Source organism: Dermacentor variabilis, chromosome 4 (genome assembly GCF_050947875.1).
Source record: "Dermacentor variabilis isolate Ectoservices chromosome 4, ASM5094787v1, whole genome shotgun sequence".
In the NCBI taxonomy this organism is placed as follows: domain Eukaryota; kingdom Metazoa; phylum Arthropoda; class Arachnida; order Ixodida; family Ixodidae; genus Dermacentor; species Dermacentor variabilis.
This window is the reverse complement of record NC_134571.1, coordinates 51,315,896-51,341,629: the sequence shown is the minus strand read 5'-3', so window position 1 is coordinate 51,341,629 and position 25,734 is coordinate 51,315,896. Positions and strand designations below refer to the sequence as shown.

The window sequence follows — 25,734 nt, the reverse complement described above, 5'->3', positions numbered from 1 at the left end:
TGCGACCGCAACGGATCACCCTCGCATTCCAGTCATTGTGCCAGAACCAGGCGATGCGAAAGCAGGGATCATCCCCTCATTACAGTCATTGTGCCCGACCGGCAGCGCTACAACAGGGTGCTACGAGATCGTGCTCGACATGGTGCTACGGCAGCGCTACAACAGGGTGCTACGAGATCGTGCTCGACATGGTGCTACGGCAGCGCTATGACAGGGTGCTACGAGATCGTGCTCGACATGGTGCTACGGCATCGCTACGACAGTGTGCGTCACCATTAGCCCATTGTACATTCACGTGCTCGTCTTTTGAGGGGTTCCTTCTTGCCCTCAACTGCGAGAGTATAAAAACAGCTGCCCCCGGACGCCAAAAGGAGGGCTCCGATTTCTTCTGTTGAGTGAAGTGCTCTCCCGTCTCTCTACTTCGGTCAAACCTGACCGCCAACTCTTTGCGATGTTAAAATAAACAAGTTGTTTCGTTGTTACCAGTCGACTCATGCTTTGCCGGGACCTTCGGATGCTTCCAGTTGTACCCCAGGCCGCCAGGCCAACGCTACCCTTGGGGCTTGCGACCCAGGTACAACCACGGGCGTCAGCGCCGAGTTCCCAACAGATCGTACCAGCGGTGCGATCCAAACAATGTACTTGCTATCGGTAAAGCTAGGGAAACGACGGATCATGTTTTATTAGAATGTGAAGACGTCTACGCAGCGGCCGATTTAGGCCCCACCGGCCTCCTTGAAGCCCTTGAGTTCAGCGAGAGCAGTGGAAAAGTAAACATGTCCGCAGTAGGGATTAGTAAGAGGCGATTGGAGGATTGGTGGAATAAAAGTAGGGAGACGACAAAATAAGGAGACGTACAAAAGCACAGTTCGCAATAGGGGATCAGAAAATTTGATTGTGTGAGTTCATAATGTTCTTTTTTTATTTTTTATTGTTTAACCTAGGTAGGAAATTAGACAGTACAATAGCAAGAGCTTGGTGGCGCAACCCACCACCCCGTTCCAAAGGGGACGCTCATAACATCCATCCATCCATCGAAGCGCGAGAGTAGCCGGGTTGCCACGCATTTCACAGCGTTCGGCAGCCACGCGCAGGAGCAGGAGGTCACGCGCGTTTCTCATATCGGAGGCCACATAACTCCCGTCGACGGTGGCAATACGTTGTGTCTCTATACTGATTAGTTTGATCGATTACACTAGTGGATTGATATATTGACTACGCTGTGTCGCTCTATTGATTGCCGTTGACATTTATCGTGAGATGGGTTGTGCCAGTTTTTTAAAACAAACTACAATATAGTAGTGTAAACACCAGGGTTTAAGTATAGCCCATGTGCACGGTATACGCACACGACAAGCCCCTATATAGAATTTATGATGCAAGGTGTATGTCCTGTTCTTCCGTTGCTACATGTCGTCGGCGCGTCGGCGGAAGAAACAACGCTGGCACACACGTCAGGAGGCACACTGAAGATATCCTTTGCACATGGAGACCTTCGGGACGAGGGGCTCTCCGTCGTGTAGGCCATGTATAGGGTGGCACTTCTGAAGGGGCAGCTCTTCACTTCGCTTTACCAGTTCGTGTTCCACCAGTGGGCCACAGGCAAAGCTATATTTAATTATATATAGTCAAGTGTTCGACGAAAGCTCGTCTGGGGAAGAAAGATATTGGTGCCAAAAAACGTGCACTCGCCAAGAATAAAATAAAAATAAAAATATTTTTATTTTCATTTTAATTTCATTTTGGCGAGTGCACGTTTTTTGGCACCAATTTAATTAGGTAGGAATCGGGATTCTACTTTGCCTTTTTATTCGCTTCCTTTTTTTATGTCTGATTGTTCATCATCATCATCATCATCATCATCATCATCATCATCATCATCATCATCATCAGGGCTACGCCCACTGCAGGGCAAAATAGGACTCTCCCATACTTCTCCAAGTACCCCGGTCATGTGCTGATTGTGGTCAGGTTGTCCCTGCAAACTTCTTAATCTCATCCGCCCACCTAACTTTCTGCCGCCCCCTACTACGCTTCCCTTCTCTTGGAATCCAGTCCGTAACCCTTAATGACCATCGGTTACCTTCCCTCCTCATTACATGTCCTGCCCATGCCCATTTCTTTTTCTTGATTTCAACTAAGATGTCCTTAACTCGCGTTTGTTCCCTCACCCAATATGCTCTTTTCTTTTCCCTTAACGTTACACTCCTCATTCTTCTTTCCATAGCTCGTTGTGTCGTCCTCAATTTAAGTAGAACCCTTTTCGTAAGCCTTCAGGTTTCTGCCCCGTAGGTGAGTACTGGTAAGACACAGCTATTATACACTTTTCTCTTGAGGGATAATGACAACCTGCTGTTCATGATCTGAGAATGCCTGCCAAACGCACCCCAGCCCGTTCTTATTCTTCTGATTATTTCAGTCTCATGATCCGGATCCGCAGTCACTACCTGCCCTAAGCAGATGTATTCCCTTACCCCTTCCAGTGCCTCGCTACCTATCGTAAACTGCTGTTCTCTTCCGAGACTGTTAAGTATTGCTTTAGTTTTCTGCAGATTAATTTTTAGACCCACCCTCCTGCTTTGCCTCTCCAGGTCACTGAGCATGCATTGCAATTGGTCCCCTGAGTTAATAAGCAAGGCAATATCATCAGCGAATCGCAAGTTACTAAGGTATTCTCCATTAACGCTTATCCCCAATTTTTCCTAATCGAGGTCACTGAATACCTCACGGGACAGTAAAGTGATGACCGCGAAGCTGCGTAGTGCGCGCCGATGGGCGCGCCACTGGTGGCGGCCTTGCGAAGTGCGCTCGGGAAAGGAGGGAGCCGGCGCGCCGTAGTTTTCTGCGTCGTTGATCGTGATTCTCTGCCGTATTCGCGTTTTCAGAGCATAATGAGCAACACCCTTCGCATGTGTGTGGTGCCCAAAGCTTCAAGACAGGTCGAAGAAGAATTGTTGCACCGTGGGGTGCTCAAATACCGGCGAAAACGTGCCGGCGATAAGATTCTAATCATTCTCCGCAAAACCTCATCAGCGGGAGCCGCGGTTTAGCAATGGATCGCCGCCGTTCGGCGGGAAATTTCTTGTTCTCATGCTTTCTTTTCTCGTGTCGGTGTTCTTTGCACTCGATGATATTTAGACGGGTAAGCGACAAAGTTCACCAGGGCCTGCCCGTGTTTTGTTCGGTTCGTCCTCAGTGCAGATGCGGTTTAAATGCGTTTCGCTAAAGTTCAGAATGCCGCTTGCCGCTTCTCATTTGCCGCTTTCTTACAGTGTTGCGCTATAGCTAGGCAGCACGACTGCACGATTGCATCGTGTTGTATGTTAAAGCTACTGACGCTTGCAAGAATTGTAATTGTTTGTTTTATGCGGTGCAGTAAATTATAGCACAGCTGTCACGCAATTAATGTTTTTGCATATATTTTAAGCGTGGCTTCGCTCATGTTGAACTATTGCTAGTTGCGTCATTCGGAACTGTTGTTAAGTTTTATAAGGTCGAGATTTTCACCTTGCCTCGTTTGTAAAGGGCCTAAGCCAGGCTGTGTCTTATCGGAATTATAAAAGGCAAGTGCTCATTTAACGGGTTTATTATTTTCGCCCGAGGTCATTATTGTGGTTTCTTGAGAAATATGTTAATAAAATAGGTAGTTCAAGGCGGGAATGGCTAATAGTTGCTGCATATGGTATTTCTGTTCCATTTTCGCTGAAAAGTTCGCGTCACCTTTCGGAAGTTTTTACAGCTTAATGCTGCCTGGGCAGACTCACTACGCCCATGAATTTGTTATTTGTTTTTTTCGCAACGTAGTCCCCTTTTGCGTGAGCATTTTGTGCTGAACTGACTGCCTTCTTGTTATCTTACACCGCCGAGGACTAAACCCAGCCTGGCCGCTAGCGCCCATCTACTTTGGCTGGCCCTGCTCTGCCTTTAAATATATCATGTGGCATCTCTCTCTGTAGTCGGACACAACATAAGAGGAAGCCTTAGCTTGGGCCCAACTCCGACGCGGCCTATTCAAATACACGTAAAACGCAAAAACTGTTTCCTGAGATAACCCCTGGACCGATTTTAATAGTTTCTTGTATTTGAGATAAAAACTCAAATTAAAGTGCCTGTTGAAAGCGGAAGTTCGGCTTAGGGCCTGAATTTTATTGAAAATTTGTCCCAAAATTCAAAAGTTAAAAAAAAAATAAATAGAAGCACGAAGTTTACAAATTAATAGCTCTCCGTCAAGAGCCGATATCGCGGTTCTGTAAACGGCATCCATTAGATCGTTGAAAGCGAACAAATTCTGTATGTCAAATTTTATATTACATGAATTTGTTACGCTGTGTACAAGGGTTTCGCAAAAGCTTTATTCCCACATTACATAATTCCTTTAGATTCATGTGTAACATATGAATTGTTTCCCCTTTATATGTACTGTCAGATGTAATTCACAGAATTTTGATATCGTTTTTATTGTAGAGATACGGAGTTGTAAACTTCATTTCTGAAAATGTGCAATTTTACCAATTTTTAGCATAAAATGACGACCTAAATAAAAAATTCGGAACCAACAGTCACTAGATTTTAGGGGTTTCTTTTAAATGCAACAAATATCGTCAAGTTTGGTGCAGTGATTGTTGAGAAAAAACGAATTCTCCTTTTACATGTATTTAGACAGGAGCACCCGAGCTAACTCTTCCTCTTAAGTCTGCAGTGAAGCCCCGCCAACGCACTCATAACCGCCAGCGACTGTTCCTCCGCTAGGCTGCAAGTAGTTCGTATTTCAAACTTTCCCTGTTACCTAAATAAGGTGATAACTACAAAAATAAAGCTATGAGCGCTTAATTTTATTTCTTCACTCGTCTATTATAGTGGAACGATGAAAGCCTAATTCTTTATTGAACTGAAATAAAAACTCTTGCTTCGCTGCAACTATTTACTGTCAAGTTTCACTTCTGTTGGCATTGAAGTTTTATGAGTAAAACGGACTCGGCAGTGAAATGAACTGTACCATGGACTTTTGAAGAGTGAAGCGCTCAGACTCCTACACATTGTCAATATCTGTTGCACACCTCATCCCTTCCGTCGATGAAAAGACTCTCCAACAACAGCAGACGTTCCGAAGGTATCAAGTACGACGGCATTTTGAAGACGTCGCATGACGACGACTTCGTTTGCTTCTGTGATTGGCTAGCGGAGTAACACAATGCCGCGCGGTCCCTGTGCCTTGGTTGCCAAGTACTGTTTTTTAAGTTGTATCCTACTATAGTAACATTTGAGGGAAAAAGAAAAGAACTACGGAAAAGTTGGCCAGACTTTAGCTTGGTACGTTTCTAAGCAGCTCTCTAAGGGAATCTAAAATTGCGAGAACTGCAGTGGGAACGGCAGTTCGTTGGCGTATGTGGCAGAATTGCATCGGTGGTACAGCGCTAGCTCGCGCTCTTATTAACCCGTGCGTTTGGTGACTTCGTTGTCTAGTGCACGCATTTTCATCAGTAAATTAGCAATTTTATTCTTTTTGAGGCGACTTTGAAGGTACTTATTCGGTGATGTCACATGTATTCATCGGCAGAAAGATCACTACGACATCTGCAGACATCGAAACGTGCAGATTTATTTGAGATGCAAGTCTGCACTAACGACATGTGCCTGTTATTGAGGTACAGAAGCAGTATTACGGCAAGGGTAGAAAACAAAAAAAGAAGAAACGACTGAGACATCGCATTACTTAACAAAACCAAGCGGCTAGTTAACATGAGCTCCACTTCATGTAACTCCATGGGTTCATTGCGTTTGTATGCGGAATGCACCTGGCACGTATGTGGACCGGGTTGTCCCAAACACCGGTAAAATCGGATTCACGTGTACTCCCATAGAGGTCAGCGTCTTTTCTGCAGCTGTCGCCGCGGAAGAAGCAGTCTGGTACACGAACAAAGGAGAAATCGCAGCCATGCATCCTTGCTGCAAAGCGTTGTCGTCTGCTACTGCTGACGAGCGTACTTTTGGAAGCGCCCGTTAGGTGGCTGTGCACTACGCGTATACGATAACTTTTTCAATTACACACAGACTAACGTTTACAGTCAAAGACCTTTACAACGAAGCGCTTTGGAACCTCCAAAATCCTTTGTTGTACAGTTCGTTGTAAAGGTCGCGTGCGAGCCGTTCACCAGAGAATTGACTAATCACATTCAAGAAAATATAACCTTTAGTTGACATGAATTCAGGAAGCATACAATTAAAGAAGTCGCAGCTTTCATTCTCGACACTTCTTCGAACGCAACGTGCGACTTCAGTCGACCTCATGGCGTGGAGAGGTTCACGGCATGTTTCCCGGCGAAACCGGGCTACCAAGGGTGTACAGCAGTGTCCGGACACCCCCACGTGGTACTATTTCTTGTGCTGTCGGCCAGTGCTCTCTATGTAATACCACAGCTCGTGGGCGGCTAGCTGCGAGAGTGCATCGGCAGTGCGGCTACGTGCGTTCTTTGTAAAGCAACTGATAGGTCGGTGGGGGAAGTCTAGAGAGAGAGAGAGAGAGAGAGAGAGATGAAGAGGAAGGGGCAGGGAGGTTAACCAGATATTATAAGTATCCGGTTTGCTACCCTACACTGGGGTTGGGAGATAGGGGTTAGAAATAGGACATATTTCTTCCTATATATAGTACAGGCGAATTCGCTGTAGTGCTGTTCGCTGTAGGGGCGTTCACAATACATATGAAAGACAGGAATTCGGCTGGGACATGCGAAATCCTTTGTTACACAAGTCATTTGGTTGTAGGGGCGTTCACTGCAGAGGCGCTCGACTGTAATATGTTCAACATGGTGGATACATCCGAATTGAATGAATTGAATGCAAGATTGGAGAGGCGCACAATAATTTGAGTTTGCTTGAATTGGGCTGAAACGCTGCTGTTCGGGAAGTGATGAACAACGACGGGCGCAGTTACTGGGGATGCTGCCATAGTCCGGAAAGTGCGTACGCAATGACCAGCACGAAGAAGAAAAGGAAGGTGTAGACGAATGCCGACGGGCCCTTCTTTTGTCTCTCGAAGGCGGTGCATCGATCGTTGAGCGGGTACATCACCCTGTAGCGCGAGTCCAGGATCGCCTGCCGCGCGCCTGACCACGGGTGCGGACCTTCGAGCCGGAACTGGTACGGCACGCAGGGTCCGAGCAGCGCGCGGAAGAGCTCGTTGTCCGTGAAGAAGCACTTCAGGATGTTGGGTCGTGCGCCGATCTGGCTGGCCAGTTCGTCCATGTAGTTGATCCAGTCCACCTGGATGGTGTGGCGTAGCGATGCGACGTAGCGCCGTCGCATGGAGTCCCGCTTCTTGCGGATGTCCTCGAACATGGCTTCCTCCGAGGGGAGCGAGCGCTTCTCGGACAACAGCTCGGCCATCCAGCGACTCTGTGCACGTGTGCAATCGAGACAAATATTAGTCAACCCTGCTGTCAATGGAAACATAGAAAGGTGAGATGATAATGCGGGAGAAAGAGCTGCGCAGACTGAGGTAGCGCGCCGCAAACGAATAAAAGCGAGGCTTTCAAATATTCTCTAGAAACATTGTATAATTAATCACTACTAATTAATTAATAAGAACAGAAATTATGGCGTCATCTTCGGGAGGCTGCAAACAACATATGTTCAGTTGGTTTTATCTGCGAAGAAGGTTTCGCTTAAAAAAAGTAATAAAATAAAATAAAATAAGTACTTGCGCTGTGTTAGCTAGACACCAGTACATATAGCGCTAATAGTGAGGTTATGCAAAATGCACCTTCCGTGTTACACTTTTGTTTGTGTGGCTGCAGATAAATGTCTCTGCATAATATGTAGATGTTTTATCTTGAGCTTTATATCTGCAATCTGATGTCTTGCTGCATAATCTTTTCATGCATGTCTACAGTTTTATTTGTATATATAATTGTTAAGGAAATACTAGTTTCACATACTTGACACTGAAATTTTTGAATGCTCTTAAAATCGTTCGGCACCTTTTAACTTTTATGTGCTGAAGTATATTGGGTGTTTTCTAAGAATATACAGGGTGTTTCAACTATCATAGACCAAGATTTAAATATATGCAAATGCCACGTAGCTGGACAGAACCAAGGTAATGTTGTTTCCCGTCGCTTATCCAGATTATATATTTTTTTGCATTCCGTCTGATCGCATAATTAGTCTTAATAAATTAATCAACTTCTAGAATATCATAATTAGACTAAAAATGTCAATGAGAAAATTGTAGAGCAACATGAAAAACTCACGATACAACTTCCTGTTGGTCAATGCGTGCTATACAAGAGTGTTTTTCCGAGCGTGAAAGAAGACCGCGAATACACGCAAAGTTCCTCAAGCGGCCAGTCAGGTGGTAATTTTGCATTCAGTAAAAGAGAACAGCGCAAACCAGGAGGACCACAAAATGAGAGGGACACGCATAGAAGCACTTGACTTCCTGGTTCGCGCTATTCGCTTTTACTGGACATGTAACAACTCGCCCCTACGGAAGCTTTGCTGCAATGTTACGTTCATTCGTGTGCTTCTTTCACGCTCGGAAAAAACACCTTCATGCAGCGCGTATTGAGCAGCAGGAAGCTGTATCGGCAGTTTTTCACGTTGCTCTACAATATTCTCATTGACACTTTTAACCTAATTATAATATTTTGAGAAGTTGACTATTTCATTAAGACTAATTATGTAATTAGGCGGAATGCGAAAATAACCTGATTATCTCCAAGCGACGGCAAACAACAATACCATGGTTCTGTGCAGCTACGTGGCATTTGAATATTTTTAAATCTTGGTGCGTATAGTTGGAACACCCTGTATATATACAGGGTGTTTCACCAAACGTGTTCAAAGGTCTAAAAATTGCGTGTGGCGGATAGCACAATTCTAGTCCAAGAGCTGGTTTACTATAGAAGAGGCATGTGGACATTACTTGCACAAAATATTGAAACGCAGAATCGACTAATTCACAAAAATTCGCTAAATAAGTTTTAACTAATTACCATATGGCACAAGCATATTTTTCTTTTACAAAAAGGCTATGATCGTAGTGGAACGTGGCGTTCTTGCAAAGGAATTCTTTAGGTGAGGCGGACATTCGTTGCCGCTAACAAAGTGAGTTTCCGAAGAATAATTAACGGCAAATTATTAGTTACCAAACTTGAGCTAGAAATGCACTACCTTTCCAGGTACCTCCTCAACAAAACGTCGTTTTATGCACCGAAGCGCAAAAGCTGGAAAGCCAATGCATTTCTACGCAAAGTTAGGGAATTAATTTCTCGAAACTGGTGTCAACCTGATAATTCGTTCCAAGTGGAGTCCCCTTGCGAACTCTCCAGTCTAGAATTTGTAAATTTCGATATGTGCAATAACGTAATCAGGTAAAAACTTAATTAGAGCATTGATTGTTAATTACTCGACTATGAATTTCTCCCCTCTTCGATATAGACCAGCGCATGGACTAGGATTGTGCTATGTGCCACAGGCAAATTGAAAAAAAAAGAAAAAAGTCGGAAGGGTTCGTTTATGTGTATATATATATATATATATATATATATATATATATATATATATATATATATATATATATATATATATATATATATATATATATATATATATGTATATATATATATATATATTCTAACAAGAAGGCTATGAGAGTTGTGAACGTGGCATTCTTGCAGATTTCCGTAGCTGAGGCGGACATTCTTTGCCGCTAATAACGGTAGTTTCAGAAGAATCATTAGCAACAAATTATTAGTTACCCTTTTTTTTTATTAGTACCTGGGCGTAGTTTTCTGTTTGGCAAATTTGGCACTAGTGACATTAATAACGCGCACCTATTTTTGAGAAATGTTGAAAATCACGCCTAGTTTGAGACATTCATAAACTAAATCAACGCTCAATTCAGGCAAATCGAACGCGCCGCGCCGCTACGCCAGACGGAAACGCCACGTGACAAAGTGTGTGACGAAGTTTGAATGGTGTCAGGTCGCGGCAAATATTGATACAGCAGGTGGCGGCAAATGCCTTATGCCTGGCAACATTTGCCATATCAGTACCGTAACGCTCATTTGCCGTAACGTTCTGTTACAAACTTTATCGCGTTCTTCGTTATGGGGCGTTTCCGTCTCACATGATAGCGGGCCGGCCTTCAGTGCGCTCCGGGCGCGCTCGGTTTCGATTGCCTGGGTTGAGCGCTGAAATATGATGACGGATATCTGAATTATAGTAGCATACAACTTAAGAAGAAACAGCGGTTGACAACCAAGGCACACGGACCGCGCGGGTTTGTTACTCCGCCATCCAAACATAGAAGTAAACAAAATCGTCATGCGACCATCTTAAAATGGCGTCGTACTTGATACCTGCGGTGCGCCTGCTGTTCTTGAAGAGTATTTTCATCGGCGAAAGCGATGGGGTGTGCGACAGATACGGGCAAAGCGTATGGAGTCTCAGCATTACAGTCTTCAAAAGTCCGCGACACTGTTCATGTCAATAAACTGACGCCGTTTTACTCATGAAATTTCACTGCCAGCTTAAGTGAAACCTTACAATAAATGGTTCCGGCGAAGCAAGTGCTTTATTTCAGTTCAATAAACAATTAGGCTTTCACCGTTCAGCTTTAACAGACGAATGAAAACGTACAAAATTACGCGCTTATAATTTATTTTTGTGGTTGCCGCCTTCTTTAGGTAACAGGGAAAGTTTAAAGTACGAACTATTTGCAGCCTCACGGCGGAAAAGTGGCAGGCGGTGTTTTTTTTATTGCGATAAAGACTTGTCCTTAAGGCATAATTCTTGGCGCGTATATATGTATTATATGTGTGCTGTGAGGTCTGTGTTGTGTATGAATTGAAGCTGTGTTTTGTGGAATCTGTTGTCATGTATCCAGCGGTCATAGCTGGTTGTCACACTGTAGCGGAGGCCGGCTTGCAGTAGGAGACGCGAGCGTTCCGATTTTAAACCAGTACATCTCCATATTAGGCGGTATGTATCTGCTTCCGTCACAGGAACGGAGCAGTATGGACACGTAGCACCCAGTGGTAAATGCAGGCGGTTATGAGGCCGCGGGCGGGGCTTCACTGCAGACTTGAGTTGTATCCGACTATAGGATCAATTTTCAAGATATTTAAACAATCTGGTTGCAATAAAATGTGACCGCCTTTAAATTTTCCACACACACACACACACACACACACACACACACACACACACACACACACACACACACACACACACACACACACACACACACACACACACACACACACACACACACATATATATATATATATATATATATATATATATATATATATATATATATATATACCGACAACTGCTCTCAAGGTTCTCATAAAGCGTTAACACATTCGTGTTAATTAATCTTCTGAAAATCTGCTTATTAGCGGCATGTGTGTGTTCACCTCGCCTAGAAGCTACTCTGTAATAACGCCATGCTCACTTCCCTCATCGCCTTCTGATATAAAAAAAATAACTGCATATTCTTAAGAAACTCATGTATGTATATATACGTATACAACTGTTTAAGCACGTCTACCAGAAACTTCAAGCTTTACTCCGAAAATAGACGTGCTGGAAGGGAACCGAGGGAAGCAGCAACATGAACTTTTTTTAGGCTTGAAAAGAAAAAAGAAAATGCGCCCCCTCACCAGATTACTGGCAAGTTGAGCAATGGGAACTATTTATTTTGCGCCCTGTATATAGTCTACCGAAAAGGGTGCTTGCCGTTCGCCAGGTGGAACTGGGATAAAAAATTGGGAGCGTGAAATCACGTGAGTATCACTCGCTCGCAGCTGCACGTCCGCCACAACACACTGTTCGATCGAACCTGCGAGCAATAAAATTTAGAGCAGGAGGAAAGAAGAAAATGACGGCGGTGGCATTAGAGAATTTCAGCCAGTAAGTGCATGTATGCTTTAGCATATTAGTCTTAGTGAAATACGGGGACTGAAACAAGCGGAAACAGTAGCACTGGTGGTAACATATGGGGACGAGGTGCTCAAACCATAAGGCATAATCGACTTTCTGTCGTGTGACACTTCTGGGCGGTGCAAATGGTTGCGTCGGGATTATGGCCTTCGAGCCATCGGATAATTAAGACTGCACCACCACAGAACGCAGTATAAGACTACTCCACTGTAGAGATCAAGTAGAGAGCCTATATAGAAGCTTCCGATTTTTACCACGTAGATAGCCTGTTAAATTCAGTGGGCAAGAGAGACAGCGATGAGCTGCCGTAGTGTGCCAGAACAGAAGCTAATGGATTTTCAACCGTCTTTCCTATGCCGCTAACCGCCATTCGGCGAATTGATTTCGCCATTAAGTTACACTAAACACATTAAACATTTACACTCGAGTCTCGTAACACATTAATTATATTTGGAAGCGTAAGAAGATATGTTCTCCAAGTTGAAACAACTCGAAAACGCGCTTTTTTTTGCTTTTTTTACGGCATAGTAAGCTGATAAAACATGCTACCGGATGTTTTTTGAGGCGCAGGGTCACGATATTCTAGACTACTTCATGAGCACCGTGTCACAAGATGTCATCATATATCTGCTGCGCCCATTTGACGCTTTGCAATATTACGGTGGGTAGCGCCTCCTTTACATGCTACGACGAAACTGCGTAGTGTCTGAGGCGGACTCACCTGCAGCTCAGATATGGGAAACATGGCGCCGGCCGGCTGGACGAGGCCGATGATGGCCAGACTCGGATGCTTCAACTGGGGCGGGAACACGTACTTGTACAGCTGCACCTGGTTGTCCACCACGGGCACCACGTCATTTGGCAAAAAAGGAAACTTGATCTGGTATCCCGTGGCCAGGATGACGTCGTCCAATAGGGTCACCTGAAACACCACGCGCGCAGAACCCAGAGACGAGATCATCTCAGGTAGAATTTACTTTATAAACACATCTCCAGAGGTTTATACCCTGACTACTCGGCATTAGTCGCACAAATTAAGCTTATAACGAATGGCAGGTTTTGCTAAATATAACCTTTCTCGCTTTTCTTTATTAAGAATTCGTAATAATCGTAAATTCTGGTGGCCTGGACAGATGGCACATGCTACATCTAATCCTACGATCAACGCTTTAAGATAAGACATACTTTAATTTAGGCTGACACCTAAAACGCGGTTGAGTGTTATGTCATTCCGTGCCGCCGTTCTGCTGTGATGTGAAAAAAGAAAGCCAGGTACACATGTTTAACGCACCTCGCCAGTCTTTAAAGTAAGAAATATTTCAGCATGTTTAAAATCGTATGCATTGCGTTGATAAGACTGATTTTATTTGCGAGATGCATATTACATAGATGCATAGTCGTGCATCCATTAGCGATGCGAGAATGAAGGATTCTACTCTATGAGAAATGATATCTAGGAAAAAATTATGGTTTCGTTTAGAACGTGCATTTGAATGTGCAAAACATCCACATGCGTCTGCCAGCTTATTTTCAATAACGGTCTTTCGCCTGAATTGTTGTACGTGTTAGTTTACTTGCGCTCTGATCCGCCGTGGTGGCTTATGGGGCTATGGTGTTGCGCTGCTATAGGAACGAGGTCGCGGGATGGTATGGTATGGTACAGCTTTATTAAAATGGATGGCTCATTTGCCTATTAAGGGTAACGGAATTGAGGAATTGGGAGATGAGGACAGGGCCAGCCGCCGAATAATGCTTCCCCGCATGGTTGCACCAGGCTATTATTCATGCCTGATCCCGCAGCAAAGGCGAACAGTGCTGGCAGGACACTGTCGGCCTCCGCTGAGGGACGGATCCACATCTTCGAAGCTGGCCACATGCCCCCGGTGCTTTCGTCGGAGGAGTGCACACTTTCGGTACTCCTACAGCAAGTGCCTGGTGGTTGTCGCAGCTGCCGTTTCGAATGCTGGGCGACCTGTCTGTGTGTGTGGTAGCTCTTCTGCCACGTTGCCTCGGAAGACGCCTTCTTTCCTTGTGCGCACCGCTGGCGTGCAGGTACATCTGGCATAAGCGCATTCAGTGCCGGTGCGGGGCCTTCTGCACGAGTACTTGACATGCGCGCCTGCATGCGCTTGCAACATATGCCGGCATGCTTGTCGCGGGATCAAATCCCGGCCACGGCGGCTGCGTTTCGATGGCAACGAAATGCGAAGACGCCCGTGTCCCGTACACTGGGGAACGTTAAAGATCCCCTAGTGGTAAAAATCCGGTGTGCTTCGCTGCGGTGTGCCTCATAATCAAATCGTGGTTTTGGCAATTTGAACCCCAGAATTCAATTCAATTCGACTTGCACTGTGGTTAAAAAAAAAGAAACCTCGGTCTCTGCGAAAACACTTAAAACGGTTGAAATGCGACATCATTTGCATGTTTCAATAACAACTACAAGTATAAATGCATGTACTACGTGTTCACATACGTATGCTTGTTCCATGCATTTCTTTAGAGCGCAGGTCTAATGGCCCGTTCCTGCGGTGAGCGGCGGCGTAATCGAGCGAACGAGCACAACAGCGAAAGATGAAAGGGCGAATGCGTAGCGGCAGATGAATAACGCGAGCCGCGAACGGTGGAGACCAATGAGACCGGCCCCTTCAGCGACGTACGCGCGGGAAACTGGTTTCGCACGGACCCGCCCTACCGCTCGACGCGTACTCGTATCTGGTCTCAGCCGGACCACTCGTTTCGTACTATCTGCTCGTGTCCACTCTTGCTCGCGCTTGTTTGGTTTGCTTGTCTGGATCCCGTTCGCGCTCGGTTCGACTGTCATAGTTTGCGATTTTTTGTAATCTGATTGTGTGCGCGACGCGAATTGTATAGTACTTTCTGTAAACCCAGCGGCTCCAGCGAGTACCCTGGAAACTTCGACGAGTCATGTATAAAAGCCGGCGCGCATCACCCGCAGATCAGATTTCCTACAATTGCCGACTTTGCTACATGTCTGTCTCAAATTATTTGCCTCAGAATACCGCGAAATGAAAACACGTACAGAGCTGCGCTCAAATTTCGCATTGGGTATCGTAATCGTCGGTGATTTTTTTTCCGTCACACAGATTTACTACATTTATGGCCCTGCACCTATTCGCTGGAGCTTATATACAAGAAGCGTCGGCGTTTAGTTTCGTACGAATGGTAAAAGAAACACCAGCTCCTCGAAAACCCGCGCCAAGAAACTCTATACCTCCGCAATTTCTAAGACAGGATCGCCTGCTTGGCCGCAGTGACCTCAATTGGCTTTGGTTTGGTTTCCTTTCTAACAATGGCGCTTACCCACTACGCCAGGTTTTCTGCTAATCGGGTGGAACAAACAGAAAAGCTATTTATTACGATTTAGAAAGCAAAGGAAATGTTTTATTAAATAGCTCTGGTTGACGTTTTCTCAGTGAAATTTCAGCCGACTGATACAAGCGGCACCGTGACCTAGACATGACAGCCAATCATGAACCGCTTCACAAACGACTTTGTCCTCCCAAATAGCCTCATCACTTGCACCGTCGAGCACTTCTCAAATGAAGCACGTTTTGAGGTTCCTGCCACGTTCAAGTCTTTCTATGAAGATTATTGCTCGACCTTCACTGTTAATGATTATAAGTGGATTCCCAGCGTTTAGGCAATATACTTGAATTCGAACATGATTTTAGCATGCATATGACGCAAAGATGACAGGAAGATTTTGCCCGCGCAATCGGAGTTCAAAAAGTGTGCTCGAAACGAATTATCACAGCGAAGCTGCTAGCCTCTCGGTGGTCTGCATTTTCCATGTCCGTGCATGAGCAGAAATTATCATCATCAGCAATGTCTCACACCCATCTCCCCTCCCTAAGCAAGAAAAAATGCAGTGATTCATCTCCCTCGTAATTCAGGGGGTACAAGCACTCAGCAAAGTGAAACGAACAGTGCATATATACATTCATTGGAATCACGTATGCAAAGTATAGAACAGCGTACGTCTCAATAAATACCAAAGTCAAAACAAGCATCTGTCATCATCAGTAATGGCTCATACCCCCGTAAGCAAGAAAAAATACAATGGCTCATATCCCCGTAAGCAATGGCTCATACCTCCGTAAGCAAACAAAAATGCAATGGCTCATAGCCCCGTGAGGCAGAGGCTATACAAGCGCTCAGCAAAGTGAAGCGAACAATGCATACATGCATTGAAATCACCCATACAACACCCAAAACAGCATACGTTTCGACAAAGAACAGGCTCAAAACAAGCATCCGAACATAAATTAAAAGCCTTTGATAACCCCCTCAGCAGTTGCTGTGGTGGTGGTTTTGTAACAGCATCGCTGGACGTCCGCTTTCGCATGGCCAGGATGGCGAGTCAATTTCCTACAGTAAAATTTCCAACCCTCCACGTTTCAGTTCGAGCACTCCTCTACCGCATGGCGCAACGCAACCTGCACCTTTCTTATACTAGTCTAAGTCACTGTTTTCACGATGTCCCGAAGAGTGACGCACATGGCTTGTGCAACTTATGTTGATGATGTGTGGTGTTTTATGGCGCAAGGGCCAGGTTTGGCCAAAGAGCGCCACCACTTATGTTACAAACTTATGAGGTATTTCGTTCTGACGAACTAAGGGATCGAAAAATTTATCACGTTGCGATCGATAGCAATTTCGCCAATATTTAACTGGCGCGATGTCTCACCTTGTCGTCACCTTGGAAGAGCACACCGTCTTCGGTGAACTCGACGATGTCCTTCTTGACGCGAACCTTCCCACTGAGGATGAGGTTCGGCAACGCGTCGTTGATGGTCGGGTGCTGCGCGCTGTAGCGGTGCTGGGGCTTGAGTCCGTAAGCCTCGTGGTTGAAGAACCCGTTCAACAAGTTTTCCACGTAGTCGTTGGCGAATGAGATCGGCAAGGCGCGCAACAGGTAGGTCTTGAGTCGCGTTTTAAGGAAGATGTCGATGGGCACGCCGTTGGGGCCGACGCGCCGGGACACCCAAGCTCCCCTCCTCGTGGACAGATACGTCTGCGAGGAATTCGTTGCTTAAGCAGCCGGGAGGGGCGGGGTATGATCCCGCGTGTTGGACAGAGAAACAAGTTGCGCCCAACGTGTTCCCAAGAAATTTCTACAGGTCAGAACATTTGGAAGAGCCCTATTTTCGTCGCGGCACCATGCTGGAGGGATAGAGAGGTTGTATTGACTGTTTCTCTCATGCGAGGTTATACGCATATGCACATGCCAATGAATGTTATTTGCTCTTCGTCCTGTCTTTGTTTCTTTTAAACTCTGTGACGCTGACACTAATGGCATCTCCGGCTGGTCATTCAAAGCGTTCCGGTGGCTTTTCAAAGGTCTCGTAAGACAGCAAAGATAAGCTTTACTGTGAGCTTAAGTGGGCCATATTAGCAATGAATAAAGTTCGACTTACGCGTGTTGACCTGCTTATTACCGCGTTTAAAGCTGTCTTTCGCAGAACTTATAGTAACGCTGCAAGAGCGCTTCGAAGCGACTAGTCAAAAGTTTCATCAGACGTTACGGACTCGGCCAGCTGATGTACAGACGCGTAGACACAGGCTTACGCAACGGTCCATCAGGGGTGCTACTATGTAAAATTATCAAATTGCGCCATATATTGTCAAATTTGCCCACTTGCGAGCTCTGACTGGTTCATTGCGCCCTCTCTCACTTACTCAAAACGCCAACATGACATAACTTGAAAACACGGAGGAATTTGACAGGACACAGAGCTTGGGCTGGTATAATGTAAGTATTCGCCTTTCGCTCGAATCCATTTGTTTTTTATCATTCACCTATCACCGTTGGCCTGCTCTGGTGACAACTTGTGCGGATCGAGCACCGCTCGGTCCTCGCACGAAGTGCGGAATGGAAGAGCATGAACAAGAATCGTTACGTATTCCGGCCCTGGTGTGGGGCATTAGCGAAATGGCTCCGTGCAGAAGTCACGAAATTTTTAAGTCATGCCTACCTCAGGCGCCACCTGACTGACCTGCACGGACCTTTGAAACATCCATGCTAATGGAGAAGCGTAGTCATACGCCCAAAACGCAGTGATCTGTGCATGCGGTCTGAATATGTTCACGAGGGTTTCGACGGGAATTGAGGGCGCATGCTCCTTTCACATGCGAATCAATCCTGAAGATAGCCGAACGCCAGGCCGGGGTACACGTATGCCCATTTGAGAACCAGTGGCTGCCCGGCTGCGGTAGGAAGCGAACCCACAATCTCCCGCAGCTGTGGCGAGCGCTCTACAACTAGGCCATGGCTGCGGGAGGTTGATGCAGTCGCGATCGAGCTGCTATACGTCATGCTTACCTCGAGGGCAACGTAACTGGCGTCGACGACAGCGTCGAGCCCTGAGTTTCCAATGCCGATCACGGCCACCCGGCGGTCTCGGAACGTGTCGGCGTTCTTCAGGCTGTGCGTATGCACAATGCGGCCGCGGAACTTCTCCTGTCCCTTGAAGTGTGGCACGTTCGGGTACACGTGGTGGCCCACGCACACGGCCACGGCGTCGTACGTATCCGTGCGGTCGGTGTTCGCTTCCAGGTCCCTGACGAGCACGTCCCAACGGCCTGTCTTCTCGTAGTCGGCGGCTGGCGTGACCTGCACCACGTCATGTCTCGTCTTTACGTGCTTGGTGACGCCGAAGTGGTCGGCGTAGCTCCGGAAGTAGCCCAGCATCTTGGTGTTGTGCATGTAGTTGGGGAAGTCCTTGGGCATCGGATAGTCACTGCAGGCCGGGAAAGTCCAAAAAGTGGGCTTGGTCTTGATGATGCTTAAGGGTGACGACCTCAGCCCAGGATGCCTTTAGCTCAGGTGGCATCAATAGCCTTTTCAACTAGCCGAAGCTGGTCGTTCGGACCAGAGCTCGCCAAGTCTATCTCGTAAAGCTCGAGTGTGGGAAGGTGGAGGTTGGGGAGGGAGTAAGTGGAGACTGATCGCATCCGCCCACCATGTGTCTGAGTGTCGCAGGCTTCTCACTCAAGCGGCAGTGCGGAGAGTACTGGCTAGTATAGAAAAGGTAGAGCTTGGAAGGATGAGGGAAGGAATAAGTCTGGAGGGCGCGAACACGTCGTTCTTGCTCTCCAGGGAGGCATTTGCGCGTGTGTGTAGTGGGAGGGGGTAATATTTGTCGTGACAGTCTATAATACTGCGTGGCGTCTTTGTTTACAGATGATATCAAGGGCTGCATGCGCTCGGGATCGGCTGCCTTGCTTTCGGCGCCCTCACGCTGAGTCAATGTTCGAGCGATGGCGTTAGCCGCCTTATTTGCAAGTATGCCGTGGTGAGCCGGTGCCCATACAATGCTGAGTGACCTTTTCGGGGTGCTGTTGAATGATGTGCAGTCTAGTGAGAGGCAGTTTGGTCTTGTCTGGAACTCGACGTGGGTCGTGGCGAAAAAGATATCCACAAATGGCTTGACTGCACATAAATGCAACCAGAGAGAGAGAGAGAGAGAGAGAGAGAGAGAGAGAGAAACTTTATTTCTGAGCGACTCCTAGTCCGAGTCGTTGCTGTCGGAGTCCAGATAGGTCCCCGGCCTGGGCGCTGAGTCCATTTGTCTAGTTCACTAAGGGGACTGTTTGCGCATGTTGGTAGGACATGAATGCAGCTTTCTGCGCTCGTGTGTCTCAGCCTGTTCTTCGTCCTCATATTGTGCGCAAAAAGCTGCATCCATTTGTCTAGACCCATTGACTTGTTTTATGGGGTCTACCAGCAGTGACTATAGCCTTGGGCATATAGCTCTTGTAGGGTGCCGATTCAGCTCTACCAGGTGTAGAAAAGACTGGGTGGAGTGCGTGAGCGAGTTAAAAGCTGTGGAGGAGAGTGTTGGACATTTCCATTGCACATGGAGTGCCACCAGGTGTTTTTCACGCACGCCAGTTTGGCAGAGCAATATGGTGTTGGATATCGTCGTTGGCTAATGTAAGTGCTTTTGTAAGTGTTTCGGATTAGTGCGGTGTCCTGTCTAGTGTTTGTTTGTGACGGGGATGGTTAGAGGAGTCTTGTTTTTGGATTCCTTTAGCCGATTACGGCGTTGTTTTCAATTCAAGGCTGCGACACCTGTGAAGCCGTAGGTTTCGGTACACTTCATGGAAAGGCAAATGTTCCTGGGCATGTGAAAGAATTAGTCTTGGCACTAACTCAGCTTTTCGTTCACACTGTGGTTACATTCCGGTAACAAAATATTTAAAATTGTTTCTATTCTTGCAATAGTAAGAACTGTATCTGCAGAGAGAGAGAGAGAGAGAGAGAGGGCTCTTTATTGGAAAAACAGAGAATTTTGCCGGCGCGTATATAACTGCTGGCATGCTACTCTGTATAGGGATGGGGAATGGGATTAAAAGATTCCAGAAAAGAGTTCGAGAAAAAAAGGATAAAAGTAAATATGAAATGTCCGAGTGGACCTGATACTAATCTGTACGTGCTCATTTATTTCCGAATGACTTGAGCGCGCTAAGTATGCCGGTAGGATGAGGGCTCCTTATTCTGCTGGATTATTCCTTCAGAAGGGAATTGGGGTGGGGGAGAGAATATGGGGATTTCACTAGAATGTGTGTATTTATGCCCGCGATCTGAGCGATCGCATATTGAATCACGATAATCACAGGCTTTCATAAACCTTGGTAGGCTGTCTACGTAGCTGCATGCCATTAATATGCCTATCGCATAATTTCACAAACGAGTGTTTGTGGCAATGTCCGCACGCTATACTCTCGGTATTCGCGATGCTTCTTTGTGATCTTGCGCATTGCGAGAAGCAAAAGTAGTGATCCTTCGCATCGTCGATTGTGTAGAAAAAAAAACGAGTGTCCATAAGCCGCATCTTCTGTTTCTTAAGACCTTTCTCGTTACGCTATCGACTCCTTCGTACAGCGCGATTGGGCTAATGAACCAAATTAGAAAAACGCCAAGGAGAAGCACTAGAGTAACCTAGGCTGCTAGATCTTTTATTCGAAAAGTCTCGCAAGCAGAAAAGTAATCTTTATTGCCGAACGATATATGAAGGCCAAAGTGCATAGTTTTTGTGTGTGTGTGTGTGAATTTCGTTCTCTAACCGCGACGCTCACGCCTTCGCGATTATTTTACGAGTTTTACGGTACTTTCGCTTATTTGGGCCCTTTTTGTGCAGAAACTGCTCACAAAATTTGCCACCTTAAGAAAAAGAATGGGTCCTTCGTACTTAAACTATTTTCTTGCGCTAAAGAAATCCCAGACCGTTCGGCGCCGACATTGCGAAAGGTTCACGTTGCCTGCGCCGGAACGCGAGGTCGCCTGAGTTTGTTACCAGCATGCGTTAAGGAGACAAGTCTCGAAAGACGGCAGTATGGACCAGAGTACGAACGCGGCCGGTAGATGATGTTTATATAGTCAAGATTAACAAGTAAAAGGGAATGCGGAACAAATAACTGGCGCTCCTCCAGAGTAGCAGCATGCGTGCCAAGAGATGGGAAACACAGTCCAGCACGACAGAGAACATAGGTGATGCGATGAGACGGGAAAGTGTGCCAGCATATAGGAAAGAGCCGGCTGGCGCATAACAGGGGTGTCTGGAGACTGCTTCGTCCGGCAGTGGACATGAAGAAAATATGGCAGTGTACTAACTCTATGAAAAGAGGATGGTGATGATGATACCTGAACGCGCTCATCTCTTTGCTGGTGTTGATGACGGTTGTGCGCATGACGGACGCCCGTCCCTCGACGTCATCGTCGTGGTACGCCCAGAGGCCTCCGATGTGCGCGGACCGCTCGTACAGCACCACGTCGAAGCCGTAGTCGAGCATCTGGCGCGCGCACGTCAGTCCGCTCGACCCGGCGCCCACTACGCAGACTTTCTTCTTCGACATCGCCTGGTTCCAAGATTACTGGTATTGACTCGAGGAAAAAAAAAGCGAACTTAATGACAACGAGACATAACAGCCCGCAGCAGAAGGAGAGAAAGATAATAATAATATTTGGGGTTTTACGTGCCAAAACCACTTTCTGATTATGAGGCACGCCGTAGTGGAAGACTCCGGAAATTTTGACCACCTGGGGTTCTTTCACGTTCACCTAAATCTAAGTACACGGGTGTTTTCGCATTTCGCCCCCAGCGAAATGCGGCCGCCGTGGCCGGGATTCGATCCCGCGACCTCATGCTCAGCAGCCCAACACCATAGCCACTGAGCAACCACGGCGGGTGGGGAGAGAAAGAGAGCGATGCAAATAACTGGGAAACCTTGCCCGTCCATCGAGAGCTGGTTACATTAATGCTTTATGCTAGTTACTACCCGTGAAACTATAAGTACAGGAGCACATATGGTGTCAATATCAACATACCACACTGTGCGCCACGCGCAGTCATCTGCACTATACATATATAAGTAATCTGGGCTATCTATATCTACATACACCCTGCACACTATATGTACAGGTTTCTCTACTATTCGCTAAAAATAAAACAAAACGTCATTAGTAATCATCCACTGATGGCAGCTTCAATATGGCACAGGGAACTGGAGCAGAAGGTACAGAGGGTTTCCTTTGTAAGTTCTCTTTGCCATTGGCCACCTTCGCTAATATTTCCACCATCACGATGTGCGGAACCCTACTCGTAATTACGGTCGGTTCTAGCGTAGGAACTTTACTCTGATGTGGGCCTTGGATAATATTTCGTGAAACATCTGGCTGAGCTGTCATACCTCTTACTAAATAGCATTCCCATAAATTGGAATACATGTTGGAGCTATATTGGGCTTAATGGTAATGAAACGTTGTGGCTAATATTGCGCGACTCTGTGTATAGCGAATATCTTTTATCCATCGTGCATTGTCAGCGCACTATACTGCGCAAGCTCAGGGCGGAGAATTGGGCAAGTTCGTATGTACTCATAACTTCATTAGCGTGACTAGGACAAATACCATGGGAAGGAGACGACACCGCACGGCTCTAACTGTCAACTGAATTTTACTGTAGGAAAAACAAACAATATGCAAAGAATTACAAAACTACTTCATTCTGTGAGGGAACATCAAAGATCACGGACGCTCTAAAATTGACCGCTCTAAATTCCAGTTTTTAGTTTTTGTTTTTAGCTGACGTCAAAGAAGTAACAGATTTCGAGTGCCCTGCCTTCTTTAACCCGATCACATGATTATAGTTGCACTCTGCTGCGGAAAGCGATGAAAACTATTGATTAGTACACTTCTAATAGCATATGTTTCAATACCATTAATTGAATGTTTTGAATGTCTGGAACGAAGGCCAAAAGAAACAATATTTCGCTTTTTCCCCGAATATTAGCCCACGGGCTTCAATTATTTCTTTCTAGATGCATAATAGAATTTTTTTGTCGTCTTCTCGCGATGGGGGGCGCCGAAGCTACTATCACATAACATCACTGCAGCCTAGCTCTTCGTTATGACAAGAGTTCGTGTTTCCGGCGTTATAAACCTACCACGACGAATGGAATTAATATTCTGTTGCCTGGTTTGGACAAGGAAGCTTGAAAATTGCTGACCAACCCTTCGCTTACGACATAACCATACTTTGTGAAAACAGGCTGAGAAACTTGAACAAGAGCATGTTCGCCCTTTTCTTATTTTCACGTGGGTATCGGTAACTCTCGACGTTACGGGAATGAAAGAGTATGTTAGAATTTAGGCTTTCTTCGTTTAAAAAGAAACGCTTGCATAAATGCACCACTTCTTCAGTTCCTTTGCAATTAATTTTCAGCAGAGTCTATACTGTATACGAAAGAGTGAACTAATAGAAACTTACAAATGCTACCGTACAAATGCGACCTGTCGTACAAATGCGACTGACATACAGCAAAGCTGTACGTCAGTTGCGCGTACAGGTTACGCACCTTCACCGCCATCCGTCTGAGCAACACTTGCTTAAACATCAGTGTTGACCATGGCAGCCTGCAACGCTCTCGAGGCGCAGCTACAAACGCCAGCTATTTTCGGCCTTGGCTTCGCTGTACTTACGCACGATTCCTTTGCCTCCACTATCTACATACAACAGCTTTTGTTTTTTTGGGCGAGTAGGTTTCTTGGCAACAACGCGTTTCGAGTGAAGTATCTGCTGGTCGTTTCCACTACGACTTATTACATTTATTAAGGGTGTGAAATCAGAGACAAAATAACAATTTTCACTTGGCAGAACTCAGCGCGACGAAGGTCGCAATAAATTTGGCGATAATCGCGAATATTCCCGGTATTTTTTTTTTTTGATAACTCTAGCTCTGTTGTTGTTGTGGGATTGAAACCAGTTAGTGCTTGAGGCTTGTCGACTTAAGACTATCATCAGTATTGACGTGTGCGTGCCTAAAATCATCGACGAAATGTATTGGCCTTTGGCGTAGTTTCGTCGTCAACTCCCACTATACTCAAAGACCTTTTTGCACGAGAATACGCGGAATGCCCTTTAGCAGAAAACTTAGGGCTGTATCACGGCGCAAGAATGTATGTTGGCTGGATGTATACAAACGGATGCTAGCCTCACGATGGACATGTCTTGAACACTGGCTGGTATGATATTCGGAATTCCTACAAACGCACTAGAAGCGTATAAAGGTTCATTAGTGAGTCACTTAGTTCATTAAGTAACTTATTAGCGATCATCGTTTGATATATTGTTGCGCGTCGCTGCTGTGAGTTCTCACAAACGAAAATTGTCACTGTGTCTGAAATCTCCTGTTGTTTGTTTGTTTAATAACAGCACACAGATGGGAAGTTAGACTACGTAAGAGCCGGCTATCCCAGTGCACAGTTGAAAAATTGTGACTGCCAATTTCCCCATATATATATATATATATATATATATATATATATATATATATATATATATATATATATATATATATATATATATATATATATATATATATGCTACAAACACATACTTCTAGCAGTTAGAGGCGTGTTTTGGAAACATCCCATATTTACACCGCAACACCTAGCCACCCCATAATTAAATCAAAACTCACCCGGACAGCTAACAGAGGCGTTGTAGATACGCCATACGAATGCGCAATGTGTATACGTACTTTAAGGTTCTTTGCTTCGAAAACGCTTCTCTGGTGACTGCGGCCGCTGTGCACAGCCTTAACTACTAATATATGGATCTGAGAAATGCGAGGACGAGTGCGCAGTTGAAGATAGCGACGTCAGAGGAGATTATGGAAGAGTGTCGTTGTAGTGGCCTATCGCAGAGCTCGTTTTCATTTTTTCCCCTCTCTTATCTAGGGTGCATCTGTGGCCCATATCGGCAGAACTGCACACCTCATGAGCGAATGGGATCTCTGCTATATAGCTCTGTTGCCTCTCTTTTTCTCTCTCACACACGCATGTACGTACGACTGTGTATGTGCGGGCGTGCGTGAGTGTGTGCCTGTGTGTGTGTGCCTGTGTGTGCGTGTGCGTGCGTGCGTGTATGTGTCTGCAAGCAAGCAAGCATATAGAAAAGGCTGTTTCATGACCTACATGACACGCATGTCATGACACTCATGTCATGAACTATTATTTATGTTCGTCATACACTCTTGTCATACTATGCCAATTTTGGTACATACCAAGACGTACGCGGCTGTTTCGTGACCTACACGACAGGCATGTCATGACCTATCATTTATGTTCGTCATACATTCTTGTCATACTGCGCCAATTTTGGTACATACCAAGTTAACAAAACGACTATGAGAGCACCAAGACGTAGGCGGCTAGATAGATAGATAGATAGATAGATAGATAGATAGATAGATAGATAG

General features: G+C 45.8%; 1 protein-coding gene across 3 annotated transcripts; it reads right to left on the bottom strand.

Moving 5' to 3' along the window:
• Window positions 1-5,335: 5,335 nt before the first annotated feature.
• Window positions 5,336-25,102, bottom strand: LOC142579121 (flavin-containing monooxygenase 5-like). 3 transcript variants are annotated; one of them, XM_075689014.1, is made up of 6 exons: window positions 25,015-25,102; window positions 21,617-21,856; window positions 18,293-18,710; window positions 16,658-16,984; window positions 12,671-12,871; window positions 5,336-7,392 (listed from the first exon to the last, which is right to left on the bottom strand). In XM_075689014.1, exons 2-6 carry the CDS (start codon window positions 21,826-21,828, stop codon window positions 6,928-6,930), a joined length of 1,623 nt encoding a protein of 540 aa, XP_075545129.1. In that variant the 5' UTR covers window positions 21,829-21,856; window positions 25,015-25,102; the 3' UTR covers window positions 5,336-6,927. The 3 variants fall into 3 exon arrangements, with proteins under 3 accessions (XP_075545129.1, XP_075545128.1, XP_075545130.1); XM_075689013.1 differs by having other exon boundaries at window positions 24,955-25,083; XM_075689015.1 differs by lacking the exon at window positions 25,015-25,102 and having other exon boundaries at window positions 21,617-21,866.
• Between the last annotated feature and the right edge of the window lie 632 nt (window positions 25,103-25,734).

Bases quoted from the DNA above. Each gene is read 5' to 3' on its own strand.
- LOC142579121 (XM_075689014.1), bottom strand. From the start codon at position 21,828: ATGTCGAAGAAGAAAGTCTGCGTAGTGGGCGCCGGGTCGAGCGGACTG. The intron at 16,985-18,292 runs GTAAGCATGACG...AATTCCTCGCAG, and splicing joins CCAGTTACGTTGCCCTCGAG to ACGTATCTGTCCACGAGGAG. The intron at 12,872-16,657 runs GTGAGACATCGC...GTGGTGTTTCAG, and splicing joins TCTTCCAAGGTGACGACAAG to GTGACCCTATTGGACGACGT.